We start from the raw sequence: 24,962 nt of genomic DNA, 5'->3' as shown, positions 1-24,962 counted from the left end.
AAAAAATACTTAAAAATATAAGTTCTGATGTTGAAGTTTATATAAGGAGAAAAGGGCTGCGACATTAGAAGTAATACAGCAAAAGGTAGCAGATTATCTAAAATACAATTATACTAGTTCAGAAACTTTGCGTCAATTTTTGTCATCATGTGGTTTTAAACACAAAATCTGAATAAACGGATTGCAGTAACCGAATCATCAAAGATCGTTCGATGGCGACAAGATTATTTGCGTCAGATAAAAGATTTCCGAAGTTCTAATAAATTTATCTAGATGAAACATGGTTTGACAGTTACGATGTAGTAAATTTCGGTTTGGTTGACAATAATAAAAATTGCTGTTTGATTGGGTCATGTTCTAAAGGGAAACGTATTATTATAGTACACAACGGAAACAATGCCTAATGCTAAAACTGTGCGGCTGATTATCATGAAGATATGAAGCAAAATAATCGTTATGGATAACGGATCCTGCCACTCGATACGAAATAGTAGTAGTAACAGCTGAAATTTTAGCATTTATCTCAGAAAAATATATTCCCATTCGAGTCAGCGATCTTAAAACAGTCCCAACAAACAAAGAATTGCTTACTGTTATTAAAGGTCTAAATTTAGAGAAAATTTATTATATTGGCAAGCTGTGCAAAGAACAGGGTCATACTCTTCTCAGACTACCTTCTCACTATTGCATACTTAACCCTATAGAGTTAATATTGGTAAACGTAAAATCAGAATTACGAAAATGTAATTAGTCTCCAGAACTGAGTAAAGATGTTGTAAAGGAAAGTTTTCGCTGCAGACAACCAAGAGCTATGGAAAAACGGTCTTGAACATGTTATCAAAGAAGATAAGTATGTGGTATCACGCTCTTAACAACCCTTCGTCATTTAATCAAATGATGACTCTAGTTCAGACGATTCTGACTACTGTAATAATTTAGAAAAAACCGAAGGGGGTACAAAAAGGGCTCAGTTCACGTCAGGTACCCTGTTTAAACCAAACTTCCTTACAGGCAGGTATATTTTACTCGTCCATTCACGTTTTATGATTTAATATTCAGTTGTAGTGAGTTAACGAGGTGTACATAAAATTTTAAAATTATTTATAAAAATTATAAATTTATAAAATGAGGTATCTCAGCCTATGGTAGATCAAACAAATCTAGATTCGAATATCTTGTTTTTTTATGTGTTCACATTCAATTAGATAAAATATAATTGAGGCTTCGTAATTCATACTCAAGTTAGTGGACGGTTATAGGCCCATAGGCCTTCTGATAGATCCGCCGTGACTTACTTAAAACTACCAAGAACTACCTTGGAAAAGTTAATCAGGTAACTTAGCTTGAGCTCTTCGAGGTCGGTGGACCAATTTAAGGGCGCCCATTTGGTTAAACGTATGTCAACTGACCACTCACCGATAACGTAGTCGACAGCTTCTTCCTCCTCCATGCACCGGCATCTCCGCTTAAAAGACCAGTCACCAGTCTAATTTCGCGACTACTTATATGGAGTAGTTGATTGGTACAGCAGGCTAAGTAGATTTTCTCATGCCAGGTGTATCCATCCATCTCCACAGAGGTTGTGTTACAAACTACTCAAAGATATAAAATATACTTTTTGGCTACAAAATTTTGAAGTTTTTCAGTCTTAATTTTGAATATATAAATAGAAAATTATGGAATAATTTTTTGGATTCTGATTACGTCTCTTTTTTATTGATATATTTAACTAGATATCTGATTCAAATGTTTGATTATATAGTACCTTCATAAACACAATAAAAGTAAAGTAGTTTATAAAATAAAAAAATATAATTGAAATTGAGTAGTTATTTATAATATATTCTTAATGCCACTCGTTTTCTTTTTTTTCAAGGTAGTGCTATCCGCTTGCTCTTCCTACTTCCAGACGCTGTTCGTCGACCATCCCAGTAGACACCCCATCGTAATCCTTAAAGACGTGCGATTTTCCGAGCTCAGAACCCTTATTGAGTTTATGTACAAAGGCGAGGTTAACGTCGAATACTGTCAACTGTCAGCATTACTTAAAACTGCCGAAAGTCTCAAAGTCAAAGGTATGTATTATAATTATCAATAAATAATTAATAGCGTCAACCTTCCACCTGATTAATACGATTTTTATTCGTGTTGTGAATTAATTGACACTTTCTCTTACGTTCTTACTTTATTTAAATACTATATACTACTCTAACTGATAATAATTCACTTATCACTATCACTTAACTAACTTAAATAATTTCTTTAAAGTCTTCGCTTACTTTCTATTTCGGTCTGTTCACTACGATTCTAAACTGAACTAAACTGCGCTACACAAACTCCTTTATATATATATATCCCAAAAGTTCTAGAAAATAAAGGAACAAAACAAATAAATAAATAGACCTATGCATTGTAATCTGAAACACATACCGAAACCTGCTCCTAAGTTGGAATTTTTGGAACTATTGATGATATTCATACTGAACACACTGTTTACATTACCACTATATCAACAATTACACTGTCTGACGCGCGTTTCGAGTAAACAGTTCACCTTCCGTTTCTGAAGACGATAACTCGGTTATCGAAACGCGCATCATACAGTGTAATTGTGAGTGTTGGTGTAGTGGTAGTGTTTTCTCTTTCGAATAATATAAAATATCATCCATCTTTCTTCATGCTTATACCTTATAGTCCGATTACCATATGTATAGTAGGTCGGAAGAAATCGACAAGTTTGGAATTTTTGATATGTTGTTAGAAGGTATTGTGTGACAAGTTTTCATCTTTCAAAAATTTGTGTGAAGATATCTGGGACAGCGCTTAAGTTTCGTAATTTTGACAGTTTTCGGCTTGTATTTCTCAAAAATGTGCATCCTACAAATAAAATCCTACACTCATAAACAAGATATTCTAACATTTGAGTTCCAATACGTTCGGAGATATATCTGTTCAAAAATTAAGTATTTTTCGCGAATGGTGCAATTGTAGAGTAGATTAATGAGAAATATTGTTGCGGAGCAATTATTTATCCTTAATTCAAGTACTTCTAGAAATATTTAGGATAAATAGCTCTCATATAGTCCGTAAAAATCTATATATTGAGAAAATCGGATTTCTCAAAAAAAAATGATTGAACAATTTCATGTACTTTTGTCTGCAGTAAATGTATCCAAATTTTGTGGTGTTGATTGGGGATATATAGAAGAAAAATCGGAGTTTATTCGTGACGTATAGGCGACTAATAAAAAGTTTAGAGTATTAAGTTTAGAGAATTAACGATGAATGAACCAAGAAGTCAGTTGTTTCCTATTAAAATAATGATGTTTCTTCTGTTTATATTTTCTTACATCTTATAATTTAGTGATTTCTACATTTTTCATATTTGTTCATATAGTTGAGCATTATACCGCAAAAAATTTGATTTCAGCAATTTTTAGCAAGTACAGAAAATAGGAAATATCTCAGAAGAGGACTACGTTGTAACGCTTTTACTGCTCACAGCTTGCGTTACTTTTGTTGTTATAAACATTATACGATATAAACCTACCAACTTCTTTTTTTAAATAATTTTCTTTATAAGACATTTTGTCATATTATCTCTGAGTAGAAATATTTATATATTATATTTCATACCTCTTCTGTAGTTTTGTATATACTTGTTGGTGACATAATGGGTTCCTGGAATTTAAGTAATTTAGCACAGTTTAATTTGTCCTTTTGTTGAACTATTTTTATATAAACAAATTGAATGTTTGGTTTATTTTCTTTTGAGGTTGAGTCTTGGTCTAAAGGAGACAAGCATCATACCAAATTTTCCAGATGTGGTATAACTGGTTGCAGAATTATGTGCTTGTAAAAGTTGCTTCCCCTTAGAAGGTTCGAGCAACATCTAGTTAACTGCTCACGAATTAAGTTATTCGTGCAGTATTTTGTAAATTCTCTGGATATTGATTTTTGGTTGTTCAGTCCGTTAAAAGGTTGTTTTGAGGAGTGATGTGTTAGCTGGTGTTTTTGAAATTGAGCTATTGTTGCACCTGGCTAGATTGTCGTCATGACGTGTGACCCGATTTTGCTCAAGAAGTCTGGCGCAAATTTTCCTTTTAACTGTCAACCAATGTGGGATTTTTCATTATGGATTTGATTATAAATTTTTAAATTTGGCTCCAAATTTTATATTTGCGGAAGTCGTGATATTTCCGACTGAGAATTTGACGATTGGAGAGGAATTTCTCCAGAGATTTTTGAAAAGCGGGATTTGGCCGGCATAAAGGAGCCTTCCGCCGATTTCAAAAATTCTGGAATATTAATTTGTTAATTGACATCCAAAAAGAAGTAGATATAAGTTCCCTTCGTTAAAAAGGAAGGGACCTAGTTTTGGATATAGGATCATTATTGGGGTTGGAAACTTAGACGACCTCAATTGGGATTTAACGTCAAACTTTGACTCGTGGAACTACCTAGTCCGGGACGATTGACTGAATGAACTTCTTTGGTTCCTGACCGAATTCCACGGATGTGGTCCTGTTTGTATTCTCCTGGTAAGTAGGGAGTCTCATGTGTTGTTAAAGGTCAAATCAACTCTTATTAGTTTTTTTGTAAAATTTATTTCATCATTTCCTGTAAACCAAAACTCATGAGTTTTGCGGGTAACTTCTTTTAACCTGTTTTTTTATAATTTCAAATATAAATCATTGTATTTTATTTTCAACAAGTAGCTTTATTCCTAAAGATACCTCAACCTATTTCTATACTTTTCTCAGTTTAGGTTAAAAAACTGAGTGGCGCCCCATTTGGAACTTGAAAACATACAAAATTTCTGTACATATTAAACACAGCAAAATCTTGCAACGAACCCTGACAACACACATTAACATGATGAGCTTAGTCGGAGACCAGAATGTGACCTTTTAGGTTATTAGGAGGAGATAAAATCTGCATAATATTTATGGATAAATTAATAAAAAATTATATGAAATTGAATTTTTAAACATTATTTCCTTCCATATGTCTTTTTCTTCATTTAATGAAGGCTGGCGACAATTTCGGCATACTTATTTCGGTCCTGAGTGGTGCGAATTAAAGATGATGTGTTAATACCGGTCCAATCGCGTTTGTTTTTTAACCATGAATGTTGTCTGCGACCGGGTCTACGTTTTCCTTCGATTTTTCCTTCCATTATTAATTTTAGTATATCATACTTGTTGTTACGGTATATGTGGCACAGATAAGCGGCCTTTCTTCTCTTTATTGTTGTAAGTAACTCTCTTTCCTTTCCCATACGTCTAAGCACTTCATCATTAGGTACATATTGAGTCCATGATATTTTTAGTAGTTTACGGAAGATCCAGATCTCTAAAGTCTCGAGTTTGTTCATCGTATCCACTTTTAATGTCCATGTTTCTGCTCCATACAAGAGAACTGAGTGTCCTTACGACTTTACAAAACGGTATCTTAAGTGTAAGTTCAAGGTTGCGTGACATAATAGGCTTTTCACCTTTAAGAATATAGCTCTAGCTTATTCTAAACGTGATTTCACTTCGACCTCAGGGTCTACATTTGTCGTTATGCAGCTGCCAAGATATTTAAATTTCTCAACTTTCTCTATTGCAGTGTCATAGATGTTTATGCTCAGTTGTGGGATTGGATGTCTTGTTATAGCCATTACTTGTGTTTTTGTTCATTAATTTTCATGCCTAGCTGATCTCCCACTTCTACAACTTTGCTTAGGCGTTGAAGAGCTCTAAAAATGTCCTGCCGTTGATTTTTATTCCATCCACGTCATCGCCTATTCCTCCTTTAAATATGTGCGAAGAGTAGGTACATATTAAACAGTATTGGCGACAAAACACAACCTTGTCGTACCCCCTTTTCTATACACACCGGTTCTGATGTTGTTTGTCCATATCTAACCGTTGCTTCTTGGTTCCAATAAAGATTTCTAATAAACTCGATGTCTTGTTTGTCTAACCCTCTTTTCTGTAGTCATGTCAGAAGGACGGTATGATTAACTCGATCGAAGCCTTCTAGTAGTCTATGTCATAGACATAGACATTTTTCCTGACGTGTCGACATTTCTGGAAGAGAATTAATAAGTTGGCTAGTGCTTCTCTCTTGTTCCTTCGCGAAATCCAAATTGGGTATCGCTTTGAGCGAGTGAACCAGTATGTCAGTTAAATGAATTCGTCATTAAGATTGTTGAAAAATGTATTGATTATCAATCTGTATTATTACAATTGCACAAATTTTTATCAATATTTACTAACCTTCACTGATATCACCTATTCTAAACTATATACTGAGTGTTTATGTACACGATAGCTAACTTAGCTACTTCACTTTTGCGTTTCGACATAATTAGTCAGACTTTTTGAAAAAAAAAAATCCGTTTTAATTGTTGTTCACTAGAACCAAACCTAAACTAAAAAATTTAATAATGACACGAGAGTATTAGGATGAACCGCAAAAACTGACAACATTTTAGATAGTCAGGCAGCTGCTTTGTATGCTCTTATTGTTCATTGTGAAATATTTTCTTCGTAGTCAACAGTAAATTAACTGAATTAAGAGGTTTCTATCCCTAAGGTCTCTGAGTTGAATTAATCCTAATCAAAGGATATATATTGAGTGTCAAATATGGCTTTATTAGATAGACACACCTCAGAAAGGTTTGAAGTCAATACTGTTGTTACCCAGGGATGCATCATCATCTACTCTCTTCCTCTTATACATTATTCGACAAAAATGCAAACCGATAGTACACTGGTGTCGTCGTTCAAATCAACCACCTCAATAAACTTGGCTTACATCCCAATCCGTAGGCAGCAACAGATAACTATCATCAATACCGATCTTGAAAACATAAAGTAGGGTAGAAGCAATATGTTGATGAGTTGACCCAGGCAGCAAAGATCCAGGCTGCTATACACAGGCATCTCCACGCGCTGGAACAACTCCAACTACTTGAGTGTAATAGGGTTTAATATCTTGTGCTTGCTTTTAACATGAAAAAAAATTGATAGGAAAGTCTGTTTGTCGCCCTTAATTTGATCAATATCAATTTTATAATATCAAAAAGTACTTGGCAAATAGTTCAGAAAACAGACAAACTCCAATTTTTCAACTATTTCAATCCAAGATCAACAAAACTGTGTACGTAGTAGAAATAGTCGTTTGACTTATATTCCAAAGTTTGGCTTTCTACGAATTGGTAGTTAAAAAAGAAATTCAACTCTTTTAATTGTTTGTATTTCGTTTATATGATCAACATTAATATATTTAATAAAATTCTTTTGAAAAAAGTATCGATACACTGGGTGTTGAGGTTCCACAAGTACGTTACCTACATAGCTATCTGTACAAAAAATATTAATTAACGTGTAAATTCTAATGTTTGTTTTATTTGCTCCTAATTGTTGTGACAAAATTAGGAACAAAAATTACAAAATTTAAGTGTTTTTAGTTTGAAAAGGATTTGAGATGTTCGAGCACCTCAAAATTAAAATCAAATGTTAGGTTAGATTTCGAATTATCTCATAAACAACGAAGCAAAATGAAGAAAAGAATGTAAAAAACTTATACATATGAAAATATTGGGAGCCTGAGAATCCGCTGTTGCAGATAACAGTCCCATAACACAGAAAAACAGTTACAAGTATAGATACATGGAACAAAACACTGAATTTCAATAAACAAACAAAAATACTAAATATTACAACATTGTTGTACATTTGCGTTTTTTAATTCGATGAGAACAACACAATTTCATGGTGTTATTATTCAATAATCTACATCATTTATGGTTTTTTTTGAGATGTGACAGCCAGAAATCAGGAACTAATTCTGATGGATAGAGTAGATGTTTTAAGAGTTTGTACTTTCATTAACCTTCGATAACGGGACATTCGTAAAATTTACGATGTTTAATAGTTATCGTGATATTTTTGTCAGTACTTTCCTATTTAGTTGGTAGCTAGACTCCAGTGTCCGAAACACCGCAATATTGTCAATTGAATCGCAGATTTTTGTTAATTTTGCGATAGTCCAGTATTTACGTTGGTTAGCTTTAACGCGAGCTTTTGTGGTTTCATATTGCGAACAGCGGTTTTGCTAATATTTAGGGGACATGTAATTATTTATTATTTTAACTTATGGTGCTCTGAAGATATGTCGATTCAGCAGAATGGCTTCAAAACGGTCATTATTTCAGGCCGAACTAGAAGAAGAAATACGAAAAATTATGGAGGGAGAAAACAATGATATAGGAACAGAGAATGAGGATAGTAGAAGTGACTGGAAGAAGATAATCTTGAAATTGAATCATTAAAGAATCAGATGATTCAACTGATGAATCGTCTCTCGATGAGAAGAGATCAATGGACAAGAAATTACTACTTCGGGAGACAATATGGACGGCTCCGATGATCAGGTACGTCAGCTACAACTCGAAACATGTAAAAAAGATCAACTTCTGGTTCAAGCAAACACTGTAGTTTTGTAAGAAAAGAATGGTCACAAATGGATTTTTAAGCAGCCCATTAGAATTAGGAGAACTGTTTCAATAAACATTATCCATTTTGTATCAGGGCCAAAAGGCAAAGGAAAGCAATATGTGGTACTGGAACATAATTTTTCACATTCCTTTTCTAAACCGATTCTTAATATGATATCACTCGGCACACATGATGAAACATTGCTAGCCTTGGTTTGCAATTTTGATCCTCTCGGCTGCCAAGAAAGACAACCATCTATCTGCCAGGCATATGTTTGATACAACAATTTCTGGTTCCCTTTACAGAGCCTCCATGAATCGTGATATGAAAATTTTCATTGAAACTTGCAGATCATCATATACGCCTTCATCTTACTTGACCACTGACGAACAACTCCTGGGATTTCGTGGACGATGTTCATTCCGTATGTACCTGCAAAGTATGGTATAAGAATTGTTTTGATGTGCGACTTCTCGACATGTTGTATGGTAGATGCAAGTCCATATTTAGGAAAAAAACTAGTACAAATGGTTTGACACTTGCTGACTATTTTGTGAAATATCACCAGAACTGCTGGCAAATCAATGTTCTGTTATGATAAGGAGAAGGTATTACTTTTGAACATGCCTAGAAAACACGAAGTTGTACTGCTATTGTCTACAATGCATTAGGGAGGTAAAATTTCAGAAGAAACAGAAAAACCTGCGATTGTTTAGAACTACAATTAATTAAAAGGTGGTATGATTTGAGTCGTCCTCTTGCTGAGCTGTGGATGAGGAGAAGTTTATCGACCCCAACTTTAAGGCGAAATATCCGTCAAGAAATTTCTCTGCTTATTTTGAATATTGAAAATGATTCAAGAAATACAATCCCTCAGAAAAAGAAGCGCAAAACGTGTTTCTATACCCAAGTCAAAAGAGGCGGATGACAACTTCTTGTGGAAAATGTGAATATCCTATCTGCGGAGAGCACCGCGGAGACATTTCCAAAAATGCAGCGTTGATGAATAGTTTTTCTGGAAAGATTTTTCGTAAAACGCGGGTTTTACTACCGTCGTAAAATTTATGGTAGTCCCGTAATGACGTGTTCCGAAATAAGTCCCGTTTTCTAGGGTTGAATAAGTTTTTTGTGCTGTGTTGAGGATGCGTTATATTTATTAAAAGTGATTTTTTCTTTCTCTCTTTTTCCTCGAATTTTTATATCTTTTTGAATCACAAAAAACAACTCCTTGTCTTAAAAATAGGAATCTTGGGAACATTGCTATAATTGTCCCATGTAATGTCTCCGCAAAATCATACTCTAGATCAGTCATGTCAAAGATATAGCCCGCGGGCTGCTTCCGGCCCTTGGACCGTATCAATAAGGCCCGCCATCGCAATATGTCACAGAAAGAATCAAGTTTTTTAGAGCTTTTAGACTTCAATCGATTCCTCTACGGATGTCTTAATTACTCGTTTTCTCTAGTCTAAGGATGTTTATATATGTTATAATAATTCAGTCCATTCTTTTTTATTTTCAATCTGGCCCACCTACGAATTCAAAATTTAATATGTGGCCCTTTCAAAATTGAGTTTGACACCACTGCTCTAGATCATCTTTCAACTAATGAAGAGACATTTTACTAATGAAATCATCCTGTGACACGTAATATATTTATGAAGTTTATCTAAATATTTATAAACCGTTGTAAACATCATCTTTGAAATATATCAAATAGTGTCTAACGTTTTTAAAATATTTGCGTTGACCTTGGTTGAGATCATTTCGCGTCTCAAGGCTTTACAGCCGATCTGAAGTTATTGTTATCTTTATATTAACAAAAATGTCAACAGACAGTGAAATATTGGTATTTTCAAAGCCAATTTAAAAATTATGAAAAAGTTCATATAATTGGGGCATATTGAGCATTTCATTCCTATCTACACTCTTTGTAAAAACTAACGAAAAGTTTACTTGAAAACTGAAAAATGTCATCCTAACAGAAAAGACCTAAAATCAAGAAAATTCAGGAGAATAAACATATATAAAAGGTCTAAGAAATAAGAAATTTAATTAATATATAGATGGTTCAATGGAATATTAATAATTAAAAGTTGTGTTAAATTTAACAAAAAGTAAATTCATTTATTACTGTATTTGTAGGTATACCTTTAGCACCTACAGTTAGTGTTTTGTGAGTTATTTGTTTATGGGTATAATTCTTATCTCTGCTCTGGTATCAACTTAAAAATGGTATCATTGGAGAAACGTCTAGTGTCTAGTCTGGGTCAGTATTCTCAGTCCTCGCTTGGAACGATATCGATGTTGTTGAATGCATTCACAAAATTATTCCGGTATTGAATAAACAGGAAATAATAGATGCATTCATAAAATTTCCCCTAACAATGAACTGGCAACTATTTTGACAAACTACGCTAATATACCGATGTTTCCGTAAGTAGTGGTTCGTGTTACAAATTTGCGAGCGGAGGGGTACGCTGCCAATGAAATCACGCCCTTTGGTGGTCGCTAGCTTGTGAAAGAAGTTAGGAATACCGGCCCTGGTGCACCGTCAGATATTTTAAAATTAGTGTCTGGGGTATATAATATGACATGTTAATGTATTTTGTTGAACTGGCAACAAGTAATCAATATTGGAGCCATTTTTTCTACGCTGAAAAGTAAATTGATCATCAAACATTTTTTAATTTAGAATGAAAAAACTTCCAAAAGATCTATTACAAACGTATACTTCCCATTCAAGAAATTGGGAGTTGTACCTGCAATTAAAAGGAGATTGGAGGCTTGGATCACATTTTGAATTCGAAGAATGTTCATAATTTAAATTTGACCCGTTTTAATATTTCTTAAAAGCATGTATAGCAAATGAAATAATGAATTTATTCCATTTGTATTTTACCCAACTCCTCTCGTTTCCTGCGCTATAAACCTTCTCAAACATAACTATTTATATATTTTTTGTTAACAACTAATTCTATTTTAAACTCTCTAACGGTGCAATGAAAAAGCAATTTGTGCGTAGCAAATTGATTAGTTATCGGTAAGAGAGAATAAAGCACATTTCCTACTATGTCGTTAAATTGGTGCAATATTACACTTTTTTTAATTGAACACAACATTCAACACGTTCTTTTCTACATTCAAGTAATTCCGTCCATGCCGTTTTTACAAATTAGATGAGTCAATTTATATGTATGTTATTGCTCGTGTTTTATTTAGCTTATATTATACAGGAAGGTTCAGACTTTACACCTAGAAGTCTTGACCTTCCTTTCATCCAAATTTGGATGAGAATTGAAAATCATCCGAGTAATACAGTCAGAATAAACAAAGAGAGCAAGGTCACCAGATTACACACAACCGTAGAAAATCGATAACACCGATCTGCGGTAGGAGTGGTGGTAGTTATCAGGAAGGTTAGGGTATGCTGGTAGTTGGAGGAGGAATCCAAATACATAAAAAATAATAATATTCGCTTGAGGTTTCTCATAAAGTAAATAAATTGATTTCGAGTTGATGTTTTCCGTAAACTAAAAATTGATAAACCGGTTTTTTTAAAAAAAAATACAGCCGAATGCTTTTATAATTGACTAGCTGACCCGACAGACTTCGTACTGCCTCAATCGATAAATAAAAGTCGTAAACTTTTGTATAAAATAAACTTGAAACAAACAAAAAGAGTCCATTTAAAATCGGTATAACAATAAAAATAAACTATAGAACCATAACACTTCTTAATATTATATTAATAAACTAGCTGACCAGGCCTCAATTCATAAATATAAAACCTAAAATTTTGTATAAAACAAATTTAAAACAAACAAAAAAAATCCTTTTTCCATTAAAACAAATGAAAAAATGCTCGGTATGAATGAAGTTTTGTTATTATTTTCGATTAATTACACATGATGTTGCTTCCCTACAAAACAGAGTTTTCCTGAGATACTGGCTATTGTTAGGTTTCAATTTGATATTGAGAAAGATAAACAGTTATGATACAGTCTGTTAATCAATTTAAAGCTTTCTGATAGACTATATTTTTGTTTTGTTTTGTAGTGCGTAATTAAAAAAAGATGACGGTTTTCCGATGCGCGAACATGCGAACTCCAAGTTGATTCTGCAAACTTCCAACGACTGGCCTTGCGATTTATTTATGGTCATCGCAAAGGCCAGACGTACCATAACTTGTAAACGTTTAAAATCGAATGGTAAATTCGATGGAGTCATCGGTATACGCGGAATCAAGACATCCTCTCCTTTGTAATTTCCCTTTATGATTGTTGCCTCAATGACGTTATTCATCACCTGTTTCACAGCCAGTCTTGTTCCCTTGCACAGTCGAGGATTAATGTTACGCAGCGTGATGACAATTGATCCTATTTTTAACTGTAAATTGTGAGGAGGTAATTCAGGCAATTCCAGTGAATTTAAAAACTCCGTGGGATAGTTTACTACGTCATCATGGTGTCGACTGATTTGAAGTCGAGTTGAAACCAACTATCCTGGAAGAATACTGAATGGTCGCATTGAGATCCTCGACATCTTTATTTTTCGTCGTTAATATTGCTCGTTCACCCAGCCAATTATGATTATTAAATTGTTGAGATATATCTCTTTTGAGTCTGTGATCAGACAAAAATCTGTGGGTAATGTGATGAATCCGGTCGAGGTGTCCACTGCGACCTTATTTCCAATGTCTAACAACTGCTTTGCAAACACATTTGCAGTTTCATCTTGTTGCAAAAATACTCGCATGTTAGTAGTAAACTGTTACTATCACAAAAGATCAACAATTAAAAGAGCTTAACTTAACAAGTCACCGAAGTAAGGAAAGTTCTCCTGCACGGTAGCAGTAATCGTCAATTACAAAGATAGAAGGATGCATTTTTTGTCTGAGGTTTCGATCGACATACGGGATGGATTGACATAATAGTTTATCAAATTTCAAATATTATGGTTGCGTACAAAAATTTAAAAAACGCTGTACACTGTTGTAATTGAGATGAGAAAAAACAACATACGTGTTTTGTGGTTCTGTTTAAGCGACTTGTTATAAACTAACCGACGATCAACCAGAATAAAGACACTAGAAAGTTCTTAGGCGCATTCGATAAACTTCTAGTTGCAAGTCCATGACAACTTGCAAAAGTACGTCGGGAAATTGTACAGTCTGTTATAAAATAGAATGTATACGTGTAATCAGTATTGATGTAATTTGAGAAAATTAAAGATCAGACTTGTGTCCCCATTTTTGAAAGATATTTCACATATATTGTGCGATTTCTATAATATAAAATCAATATCAATTGAGATCTAATATGATAAAAACTAGATATTCTTGTAAAATATATAGTAGTGTATATTATCCAATCTCTATTTATTTCTTTTGAGAACGTTAAACGTTGAAAAAATACTGATTTTAGTCTACAGTACTTTTTTCGTCTATATAGTCCCAGAACTGGTTACAAAGAAAAGCTTGTAAACTGGCGGCCCCAACTTAGTACATCACCAAACGCCACTTCTTAATATCAGCACAGGTCGGAAATGAAAGTCCCGAACGAATAAATTGGCTCAAAAACCTCATAACGGGCGCGCGTGAAACTTTGTAACTTTGTAATGTGGGGTGTAAACCTCAAATAAGAAGGGTGTAATAGTGCAAGAAGTTTTGCATGCCGGAAAACCCTCGTAAGAAGTGATCTAAAGTGCCGGAAAACTCATCTGAAAAACTTCATAACATGCGCGCGCGAAACTTATCTATTAGGTTTTTGGGGTCTCAACTAAGAGCAGCTCGACCAGTCTTCCTCTTAGAGCTTCATTTTCTACATGGATCTTGAACATTTTCGAAAATATGGACTTGTTTATCACTTAAACTTTACAAAACATAGATATTAAACAAAGGAATATAATTTTTGCTTGTAAACCAACCTCACTTAATTAATAATGGAGAATACTGTGTCGTTGGCTTTGAAGCAAGGCTCTTTTACAAGATCTTAGGATACTTTTTAAACTAATTTTATACTATACACTTTCCACAATATCAAGTACCAAGTGTTGTTTTTCTTTCAGGGCTTGCCGAAATGACACGTGAATATAAACCTCTTCCTGAACAAACTGAACCCAAAGAACTCACCACCAAGCGATCACAACAGTCGCGACCTATTACTCCAGACGAATTGGAAGATTCTCAGAATTCACAATCTTCAGTACAAAACCTTCGAATATGTAGATCACCTTCTGAGAGGGACAGGGAACGTGATAGAGAACGGGAAAAGGATAACAGAGACAGAGATCGCGAAGTCGAAAAAGAAGAAAAATTATCTCCATTAGGGGAAAGCAATTCTCAACCAATTTCTAATGATTTTGGTGCTAATGATATGAGCATTCATAATAGTAATAATTTAGTAGCTACATGTTCCTCTATTAGTTTACCAGGCCCTTTGTGCAATAGATTATCGCCGTCTATTAATTGTGAACCCCTCCCAGGCCCTTCGAATTTGCCTCCAGTCCAACAAGTGCCTCTGGTAAGTATAAATTCTATCAAAAAACGTGAACTTTAATAATTTGTTAGGCTTAGAATCAATTTTATGTATAGCTTAGTGTTACGTCCAGATTTTCACAAAATATTTTTCGTATTTAGACATTTTATTTGCTTGGTAAAAGAGAAATCTCGTCTCTGTTTCATTTATTTCAAGTTTTTATACTTTTTCTTTAAAATGTTATTTGGTGAGCAATAAAAACTAGTATTAGCACAGGTACTGGAATTTTGTGTCTCTATGCTTTGATAAAATTGAAATGGAAACAACATCGACGATTCACAGTGCGTCCTATAAATGGGGGTAGAAAACAAAGGGGTACAATATTATAAAAAAATAATATCCTGGAACTCCGATCAATTTTCGAGTATACTAAGATGACAGTACCAATATTTGAGAAACTGTAGTATGAAGTAAGACACAACATATCTAAACAAGAGATGTCTGCTGATCTGTCCCCCATTGTATACTTTTCAACACAAACTTCCCGGACATACCAATACCTTTTCGGTCCTGATTAATAAAATAGGAAAACAGAAAAATACACAGAATAGTTTAATTTGGTTATTGCTGCTGTACAATCGTGGTAATATGACCTGGATTCATGTTTTCATTAGCTATGCGCTGGAATGCAAACGCTGAAAATAAAAATTTGTCATCTCCCAGCGCGATCTCGAACGGAAGCGAGAGCGTTTGGTTTATAAATCACACTGCGTAATATGTTCAACTTATGTTGAACGCGAACGAGCGTGTCAGCGCAGATACAAACGTTAAAAGTTTATAAATTTACCTTTACAATAAATTGTAATTTTCGTGAACAAATTTAATTGTGCTAAAAGTTTATTCGGCTGCTGAAAATTGAATATTTTTGAAATATTTCTCCATTAATAAAAATACCTTCAAACTATTTTCTGAGGCTATGGATACAGTTGAATTGATTTATTACCTTCCTGTATTCGATCGAAATTACTATTCTTAACAAAAACATCAGTTTTCTTCCGAAACATTAGATCATCATGTTTGTTTCCTAATGTTTCCATCCTAATCTATCTAAAAATGGTACAATGATGCAATGAGTCGCCAAAAAGAAGATATAGCCTCTTTTATAACATTGTATGGCCTCATTAGATCATCAGAAATTCATATTAATTATACAATCAATTAAAACACGAAGATTAAACCCTCTCTATGATTCTATGATATCCATTATGAAGTCATTATGAAGTCTCAGTACAAACAAAAAAAATGTAGCTTGTCCATACACCAGGTTTCTGCTGAATATTAATCTAGCATCCATCTAAATCTTTACTCAAACGATAACTCTCAAAAACTCGAATTTTTGCGGCAATGAATCAAAACATGAGCTAACTATGACATTCGTTGTAGAGTTTCAGAATAAAGATATACGAATATGGCCTGTTAAGACGATAGATTTCTGCTGGAGAGTTATCAAGCTCTTATCGTAATCGCTAGACAAATGACAAAAAGAGTAGATGAACTCTATCTATGACATTCATTTTGAAGGTCAAAATAAACAGAGACTAATGTGTTGTCATAAACACAATTTTCAAGAAAACAAACTTATGTGGCTTGTCGAAACATAAAGTTTCTGCTAAAGAATTATCAAGTTTCTATAGTAATCGGTACACAACTGATAATCTCGTGATCCCACAAACTCATATGAATGCAGATGCAATGAATAACAAAAAGAGTAGATGAACTCTATCTCTGACATCCATTTTAAAGTTCAAAATGAACAGAGACTAATGTGGCTTGTCAAAAACAGAATTTTTCTACTGAAAACTAATCTATATTCCATCGTAATCTATCCATAAACGATAATGTCCTACTTCCAGGAATAAATATTGCTACTAATGCAATGGACAACATAATAATGCAATGGACAACATAAAAAGAGATCAACTCAATCTATGACAAATATAAACTAATGTGACGAGACACAAACTTTCTGCTGAAGAATAATCTCGCTTCCATAGTAGTCGATACACGAAAGATAATTTTCTACCTCCACATACTCACATTGCTGATATTTTTTGATAAAAAACAATCTAGCTTCCATCGTGTTTGATCCATAAACGATACGTAATCTCCTAATCCAACAAATTCACATTACTGCTAATGCTATGACCACAAGAAGATAACCTCCATCTATGGCATTCATTGTTTAGTCTTAATACAAATAAAAATTTATATTGCTTATCAAAAATTCAAGGTTTTCCAAAAGAAAAGTTTGCTACATTAGATAATACAAAAGTACGCGCAACTCAATTTTTAGGAAGAAAGAAAGGAGAAAATTTTGCAATAAACTTAACATTGGAATGAGTTTTTCTGGAAAATAATTTGTGTACTCTCATTATTGAATAAAACTTCTTCGTTGTAGATTCCCATTGGAGAAATAGAATTAAAAAACCTGTCTTTGTAGATTTAGGTTGTAAATCATTTTTGTAGATAGAATGTGAGAAATTTCTATATTCTTTTGCGATTTGAAACAAATTGGGAAAATTCTAGAGATAACTTAAATAAAAAAATCAGTCTAAAAATCTCACTAAAAACCCCCTATGAGATAGAGCTAACTGTAAGTCAAATTACAATAACCATACAAAAAGCAGCCTGGGCAGCAGCTCCACCTAAAGAAAATACAAAAAATGTAAATAATACTCCTATCGTAATTGAAGAAAAAATAGTCGAAAAAAGATAACTACGTAAAAGATGGCAGACCTCGAGAAGTACAAGGGATAAAACTAAGTTAAATAAAGTACCAAGGATCTGTCAAGGCTGTTAGGAGATATTAAAAACAAAGGTATTCAAGAATATCTAGGTTCAGTTTCCTCCACTGAAAACACCGATTAGTCCCTTTGGAAACCAACAAAGTTAAAAGTTAAAACAATCACAACAGTACTATTCTCCCTACAAGATCTACAAGGAAAATGGGCCAGGAACAACAGAGAAAAAGCTACTTTTGTCGACCACTTGGTTAAAGTAGACGAGGATCCCAATACATACTACCATGTCATACATAACTATTTAGACTCCCTGTTGGATCTTCCTGTCCAATGGGTTAGACTTTCAGAAGTCAAAAATACAATGATGGAGCACATAAACCAAAAAAAGCCCCTGGGTATGATCTCATAACAGACAAAGTATTATAAGAATTGTCAGTTACAGGTTTCAAACTATTACAACTATTATATAACGCATTGTGTAGGCCATTTCCCTTGCCAGTGGAAAGTTTCTCAAATTATTTTAATACCCAAACTCGGAAAAAAAAACTGAAGAATTAGAATCATATCGCCCAATCAGCTTGTACCAGTTCTTTCAAAAGTATTCGAAAAACTTCTTTTGAGATGACTGACTCCAATTCTAGAAAGCAGAAATCTTATTCCAGACCAGCAGTTCTGTTTTAGATCTACCTGTAGCACTATTGAAAAAGTACATAGGGTAATGAAAAAGATATCTTCAGCTCTGGAAAGTAAATCCTATCTCTCAGCAGCTTTCCTGGACGTTAGCCAAGCGTTTGATAGAGTCTGGCATGAAGGCCTTATATATAAATATAAATAATAGTTCCACATTCAGTAGTACCCATCCTAAAATCCTATTTAACAGAGAGACATTTTTTGATAAAACATCAAGATGAATTCACAAGATTGTATTCGATCAAAGTTGGGGTTCCTCAAAGAAGTATACTGGAACCCATTCTATATTTCCAATCTTCCAGCGAGCAATCTATTTCATCAGCAAGAATGCAGTAATTTTGTCTTTCTGCGTAAAAGCATGAATTTGAGGCCCTTGCATTGATTTATTTGAAGTACTAAGACTTTGAAAAATATCAACTAAATACGCAAGCTTTACAAGGGATTTCGTGTCATAAAACAAGTTTGTATTATCTCTATTACACTAGCCGACAAAAAATTTTTTTAGTAATACAAGAATGAATAGCATATTGTGATAAAATACGAAAATGTGAAAAAAATAATTGGTTTTTTATTACATTTTTAGAACTATACTCTTTAGTAAAAAGTTTAATAATTATTAGAAAAATAATTTCACGTTTTTTAAATCGTACATATTGACAATATTTATAGTTGACATCTAATAAACATGCCTTACATCTATTAAAAACAAAAACTTTAACAAAAATCATTTTAAATATTAATTAGTTCTTCTTTTTCCTTTTATGAGGGGTTGCACTTTCTCTATTTAAAAACCAACAGTAATCACCCATCATAGCCGATTCCCATCGTCCTTGATACCGAATTTCCATTATTCTAATATCTTGGAGGAACCTTTCATTCATTCATCAACTAACTGTTGGTAGTTTGGATCCATATTGTTGTCCAAAAATCCCCTCACTACACTAACAAATGCCTTCCACGCTCTAAGTTCCTGTCTGGTGAGCTTTTTTGCAAAATTGTCATCGTGCAGCAATTTTCTTATTTGTGGCCCAATCAAAGTACCTTCCTTTAATTTGGCATCACTCGACTGGGAAAAGACTTCTCTAAGGTATTTGAGTCCATAGCCTTTACAAAGCTTTTCATCAATCCAAGTTTAATGTGAAGGAGGGACAGAAAGACATTTTTGGGATCTACAAGGGGTATAAACTTAACATTTTGAGATCCCAGTTGAAACTCACTTCTTGCTTGCCAATTTTTTTTACATAGTGTTGATCTACAGCAATGTTTCGTAAACCCTCCCTGAAGTTCCATTAAAATTCCAATCACCTTCAGGTCCCCACATATCTACCACTTATACTTGTTGTAGTTAATTTTGTCTAAAAGCTAGCAAGTTTCTTTCATCTTCACAGAATGAGCAACTGGAATAGACGGTTTTAAATTTCCATTGTGTAATAACACTGCTTTTGAACTGTATTTAGTCATTAGACCATCAATATCCGTACACGCACACAACGAATTTCCCATACTGTAGAATGCAGAAAATGTAGAATTTCTTTTTCTGAAGGTCATAATTTTTGTCTCTTTGGGTAACAAGTTCCATTCCTTAAGAAAGGGAGCAAGAAGTTCAGATTGTTGCTTGGATAACCCCAAATCACGTGTTAAATCATTTAACTCACTTTGAACAATCAAATGTGGCTCCCCGGAACTGGTACTTGGAGTAAAAATAGGGTCGGTGCATTGTTCTTTGGAGCTTCCTGATGATACGTTGTCTCCAGTATCTTCCAAAAACAATATTTTCCTTTTTTAGAATAACTTCAGTCTTTGTTAGACAAAAATAGCAGTCGTCAAAATGGTTAATAGGTTCCCGCCATACCATTGGAATTGCAAAAGGCATGTTTTTTTTTCTTCCCATTCATTCACTGCACCAATGACACGCTACAACTAACACAGCACGCGTGGGGGCCCACTGTCTCCAATTAAAGTACCAAAATATTTGAAATAGGCTTTTTTCACATTTTCGAAAAACGCTTTAAACCTGATGATTTGGTAAACAGATTTATATAAGGTTTATTAAAATGTATAGTTTTTATTAATTTTTATTTCTGTTGTATTAATAAATTAGAGTGTCCTTAGATATAATAAATTTATATACCTTGAAGGGGTATCTTGACTGGAAGATATTTCTGCATGTTTATTAAATCAACTGAATTACACTATGTGCAATCAATTTATTTTGTTGTTCAATTACAGAGTCTTAAAAAAGAAGTCGATTGGGGAGGAGGAGAAGATAAAAAACCTCCCATAAGTCCTTCAGAGTTTTCACGGAATCTTCAAGATTCGGTGAGTTGTTTTTTTATCTACTTGAAATTTTATCAAGAAAAAGGTAAGTTTCAAACACAAACATTGATATGAATTTAATCAAAATAAGATATCAACACGAGGAAGAAAAAGTGAAATAAAAAAAAATGTTTTTGAAAAGATACAGCAAGTTTTACATTCTCAATGTTTTTAACTTGCTTATAACATTTAGTAGTTGAAGTCTAATCCATTCATCCGTTCAAATATCGCCTTAAAATATTGTTCACAGTAGATTTGGTTGATGCTCTAGAACTTCTTACGTGAGAGTGATGAATCATTAATCAACTGTAAAACTCAATGATACATCCATCATTTACATAAGTGTAGGACATCTACAGTTTCTGAATTTGTGAGACCGTCTAAATTAGTTGCTGTTAGACATATTATTAAAATTTATACACTCTAAAAATAACGAGTGAAGTTGGATTTAACATAAAGAAATATACATTAAAAAAATCCAATTTCCTAATTATATACGTAATCAAGAAACAATGAGTAGATTATTAAAATTAGTCTTGCTTATTCTTATTAATTGAGGATAAGAGAGTTACTACTTAAGTGTCGGGATAGAAAAATGAAAACAAAACTTGGATGCGACTTTATTGTTTTCCAAAATATTCTCAATTTAGATCGATACAGTTTTGCATGTGTTCGAACCAATTGTTTCCATTCCGATTGAGGTACCTCACAAACATGTCAAACACATCAACCGCTTCTACAGATGTAGGAAAACATTGTTATCAATTGATTTTTAATCTGCGGGAATAAGAAGAAACCATTGGGTGCAATTGAGGACTGTACGGCGGATAATGATCAATTTAATGTTTGACTCTTCAGAAACTGATGTATGAGAGCTCGCATTGTCGTAAAGGAGAATGATTTGACGTCTGCGATTGGTTACCCCGATTTTTTCGAACACTTCTGGCAAACAAATGCTGGTGTACCATCCAGAATTGACTGTTCTAATGGAACGTTGACGAAATATCCAGTTATTCCGAAAAAATAGGCGTCCATTTGAAAACTTTCGTTGGATTTGTTTCGACTTGAAAGATCCATACAGTCGATTGTTACTCAGTTTCGGGTTTATATCCATGATTCATCGCCTGTCACGATCTTATAGACATCTTTTGAAGTATCGATTGAATTTTTTCAGTATCGTTTCACACTAATCGACACGAGCTTTTTTTGAGCGATTGTCAAATTATGCGGTATCCAACTCGAACAAATCTTTTGACAGCCAAATGTTCATGCTATATTGAACAAATACGAGTGAAACTAATGCCCAAATATGCCTCAATCTCACGGTATGCCACATGACGATTTGCAATATCAGTTCAAGTATAGCATTGATGTTTTCTGGCACTGCTGCCGATTTTGGACGACCTTCACGAAATTGATGCTGTAAGGAAGTGTGAACACAATTTAATTCGAAAAACCAGCAAATCACGGTGGCTCGAGATGGTGCTTCATCACGAAAAGTCGTATACCATGTTTATATTTTGAGGCTCCCCCCTTTGGTTTTCTAGAAATGTTTTGATAAAGGGGTTAATTCAGTCTGAAAAATTATGAATTTAAGAAATATGCTACGGTTGTCGATTCTTATACATTTTTTATGCCTCTGCATAATTACCTAATAAACAGAATATCGTAGAGCCATAATATTCGTTGATTTTCAAACTTTAGTGCTCTACATCGCTGACACCTAATTTCGTATAAATATCTTGAATAAGTTTACTTATGTAGTTTTGCCTTTTTCACAAAAATTTGTATAATAATATTTGGTAATACTATTTTTTGTTAATGTTCTCTCAAATGAATGAACTCTCTTGGTATTGATTAAGTTAAAAATAACTTCCACGCCGAACAAAATCACACACACTCTATTACAGTATTTTTTTATTCAATTAAAATCGTCCTAAAGAACAAAACAGACCCGAAAGTTGTATTTATTTCGCATTAACCCAACTTTCAAGCGATGCGCTGTCCTGAATGCAGCGAACTTCTTAAGGTAAACACTCCACTATTTTAGACTGCCGGGACTATAACTTAGTCATCATGGAAAGACCGCGTAGATGACTTATTCAAATCGTGGACTTCACTGAGTTATCAGGGCATTAGAGGCGACTGCAATTTATTGAAAAAGGAATACAAAACAGTGCATCAATTTAGATGATTATTAAATAAATTATGTGATTTCGTCTTTTTACTCTTTATTTCTCAGCAGCACTGCAGCGCCTATGCACCAGCCGCCCTCTCTACTCGAATTAGTCAACTTTCAAAAATATCTATTTGTTTAGAACAGTTAACAGTTGAATTTTAAAGAAAAATCGTCAACCATCAATATGGAGATTATAGCTCTCGATTACCATCTCAGAAGACTTTTCATCCCAGCAAGAGTTCCAAATTCGTACACAAGCGCATAGCGCAAGTAGCCGAAGGAAAATATGCTGGAATGGCCATCTGTTAAGAGTGTTTTTTACTATTATCTCTGCTTCGGCTTGTATTCACATAATTTATTTATAGAAAAATTGTTAAAAATATATATTAGGGAAATTACACCGTAACTTTGAATTCAAAAGTTTGCTTGCATTAGAAAAATGTCGGGTGAAGAACTCCACCAGAATTGCGGGACGTGGCCTCACCGACATAAGTAACTTACTATTTGTTATGAAGTATGAAGAAGAATATGAAAAATGTATGGCTTGGTGTTAAGATAAAGGGGCAACTATCAAAAAATATGTTAACTGCTTTTTTTGATGCCCTTAAGAAAAAGTAATAAATGCTCAACAATGTGAAAGACTTGTTCCATGTTTATTTCAACATTAAATATTCGCCAAAATATTAATATCTCCAAATTTCTGAAATAGCAATAACTTTTGAATAGATGTTCAACGGGATATCGACCAAAAAAAAATTGATTGTATTGGAATATGTTGATATTAAAAAAAATTATTATGGAAGCATCTGTTGTTGATTTTTGGCTGTTAAAGTTGCCCTAGTGATCGGTTAACCGATCACTAGGTTAGAGATTAATTAATCAATCTTTCAATAAATAATATTGAATATAAACTTGAATCAGTACTTGTAACCTTACCAAATACAAAAACAAATCATCCAATATTGTTTGCAATAACAGTGGCCATTGGATTGAACTTATTAAAAAATATGCCTACTTAAGACCAAGTCATACTATCCACAAACGATTCTTTGTGAATTACTGACAAGGGCGTTTTACACATGCCATTAATTATTATAAAAAATGATTATAATTACTAGATCGAGAAAATTTTTCAGAACACTGCTTTCGAAAGACATTTTAATCACACCTGGCCAATAATGGCGGATATTTAATTACCCTCAAACATATTGGAGGTAGTGTCACAGAGGGGTATTTAGATTCGATAATGCCTTTAAGAAAAAGTGGGGGCAAAGTTACCAAAACCTTCATGTTCTGTATCAATTGCAAGTGTTGGAGTTTCCAATTAATTGTACTGAGGAAAATAATAATGTTGTTTCGAATTCTCAATAAAACATACCTGGTACTTCAACTAAGGAAGGAAATTTATAATAACTGCACATTGAATAAAAAAAATTAATTTAATTATTTATGTTACAAATGATTCATTATGCTATTAAATTTCACTAAAAATCCAATGATTCTTCATTTTGTTCAGTTTGCCTCACTGCAACAATTTTTTACATTACCAAAGAAGATACCAAAAATTATGAAGAATGTCCTTGCATCAAATACTATCTAATTTTTATTAGAGGATTACGTTACGAGTGACACATAATAATTTCAATATATTAAACCATCCATTGATTTTAAGGTTAGATCTTTCCAAAAAACTTCTTTACTGTAGATTTTTATGTTTTTTCTATATTTGATGACTACATTTACTTTGCCTAAAAACTCATAATTTATTGTAATTAATTTGTTAAAATTGAACTAACCTCACACCACCCTCACACGTGACAAGTCGTCCAGTCAGCTGACAAAATGAAACCGTTATTTAGGGGCACCAACCCACTACAGCAAATGACCAAAAATGCGTGCGAAAATAACGTTGATCTAATACCGAAACAGAGAAAATAATCTCTGTATCTTTTTTCCCCATTTCAATGATTAAATTCTATACTATAGTCTATTTCAGAAAGGTATAGAG

General features: G+C 33.5%; 1 protein-coding gene across 2 annotated transcripts in view; it reads left to right on the top strand.

The window, feature by feature from the left end:
* Positions 1–24,962, top strand: part of LOC130897797 (zinc finger protein 408-like) — a 115,373-nt gene that overhangs the window by 26,328 nt on the left and 64,083 nt on the right. Inside the window, exons 3-5 of one of the 2 annotated variants that reach the window (XM_057806701.1) lie at positions 1,877–2,075; positions 14,559–15,013; positions 20,689–20,778. In XM_057806701.1, the coding sequence (XP_057662684.1) occupies positions 1,877–2,075; positions 14,559–15,013; positions 20,689–20,778 (744 nt within the window). The remainder of the gene's footprint in view (positions 1–1,876; positions 2,076–14,558; positions 15,014–20,688; positions 20,779–24,962) is intronic. The other variant, XM_057806702.1, reaches the window with a different exon arrangement.

The sequence above is a fragment of the Diorhabda carinulata genome, chromosome 9 (genome assembly GCF_026250575.1).
Source record: "Diorhabda carinulata isolate Delta chromosome 9, icDioCari1.1, whole genome shotgun sequence".
Lineage (NCBI taxonomy): Eukaryota > Metazoa > Arthropoda > Insecta > Coleoptera > Chrysomelidae > Diorhabda > Diorhabda carinulata.
Note: the sequence above shows the minus strand (reverse complement) of the source record. Positions and strands in the feature narration are given on the sequence as shown.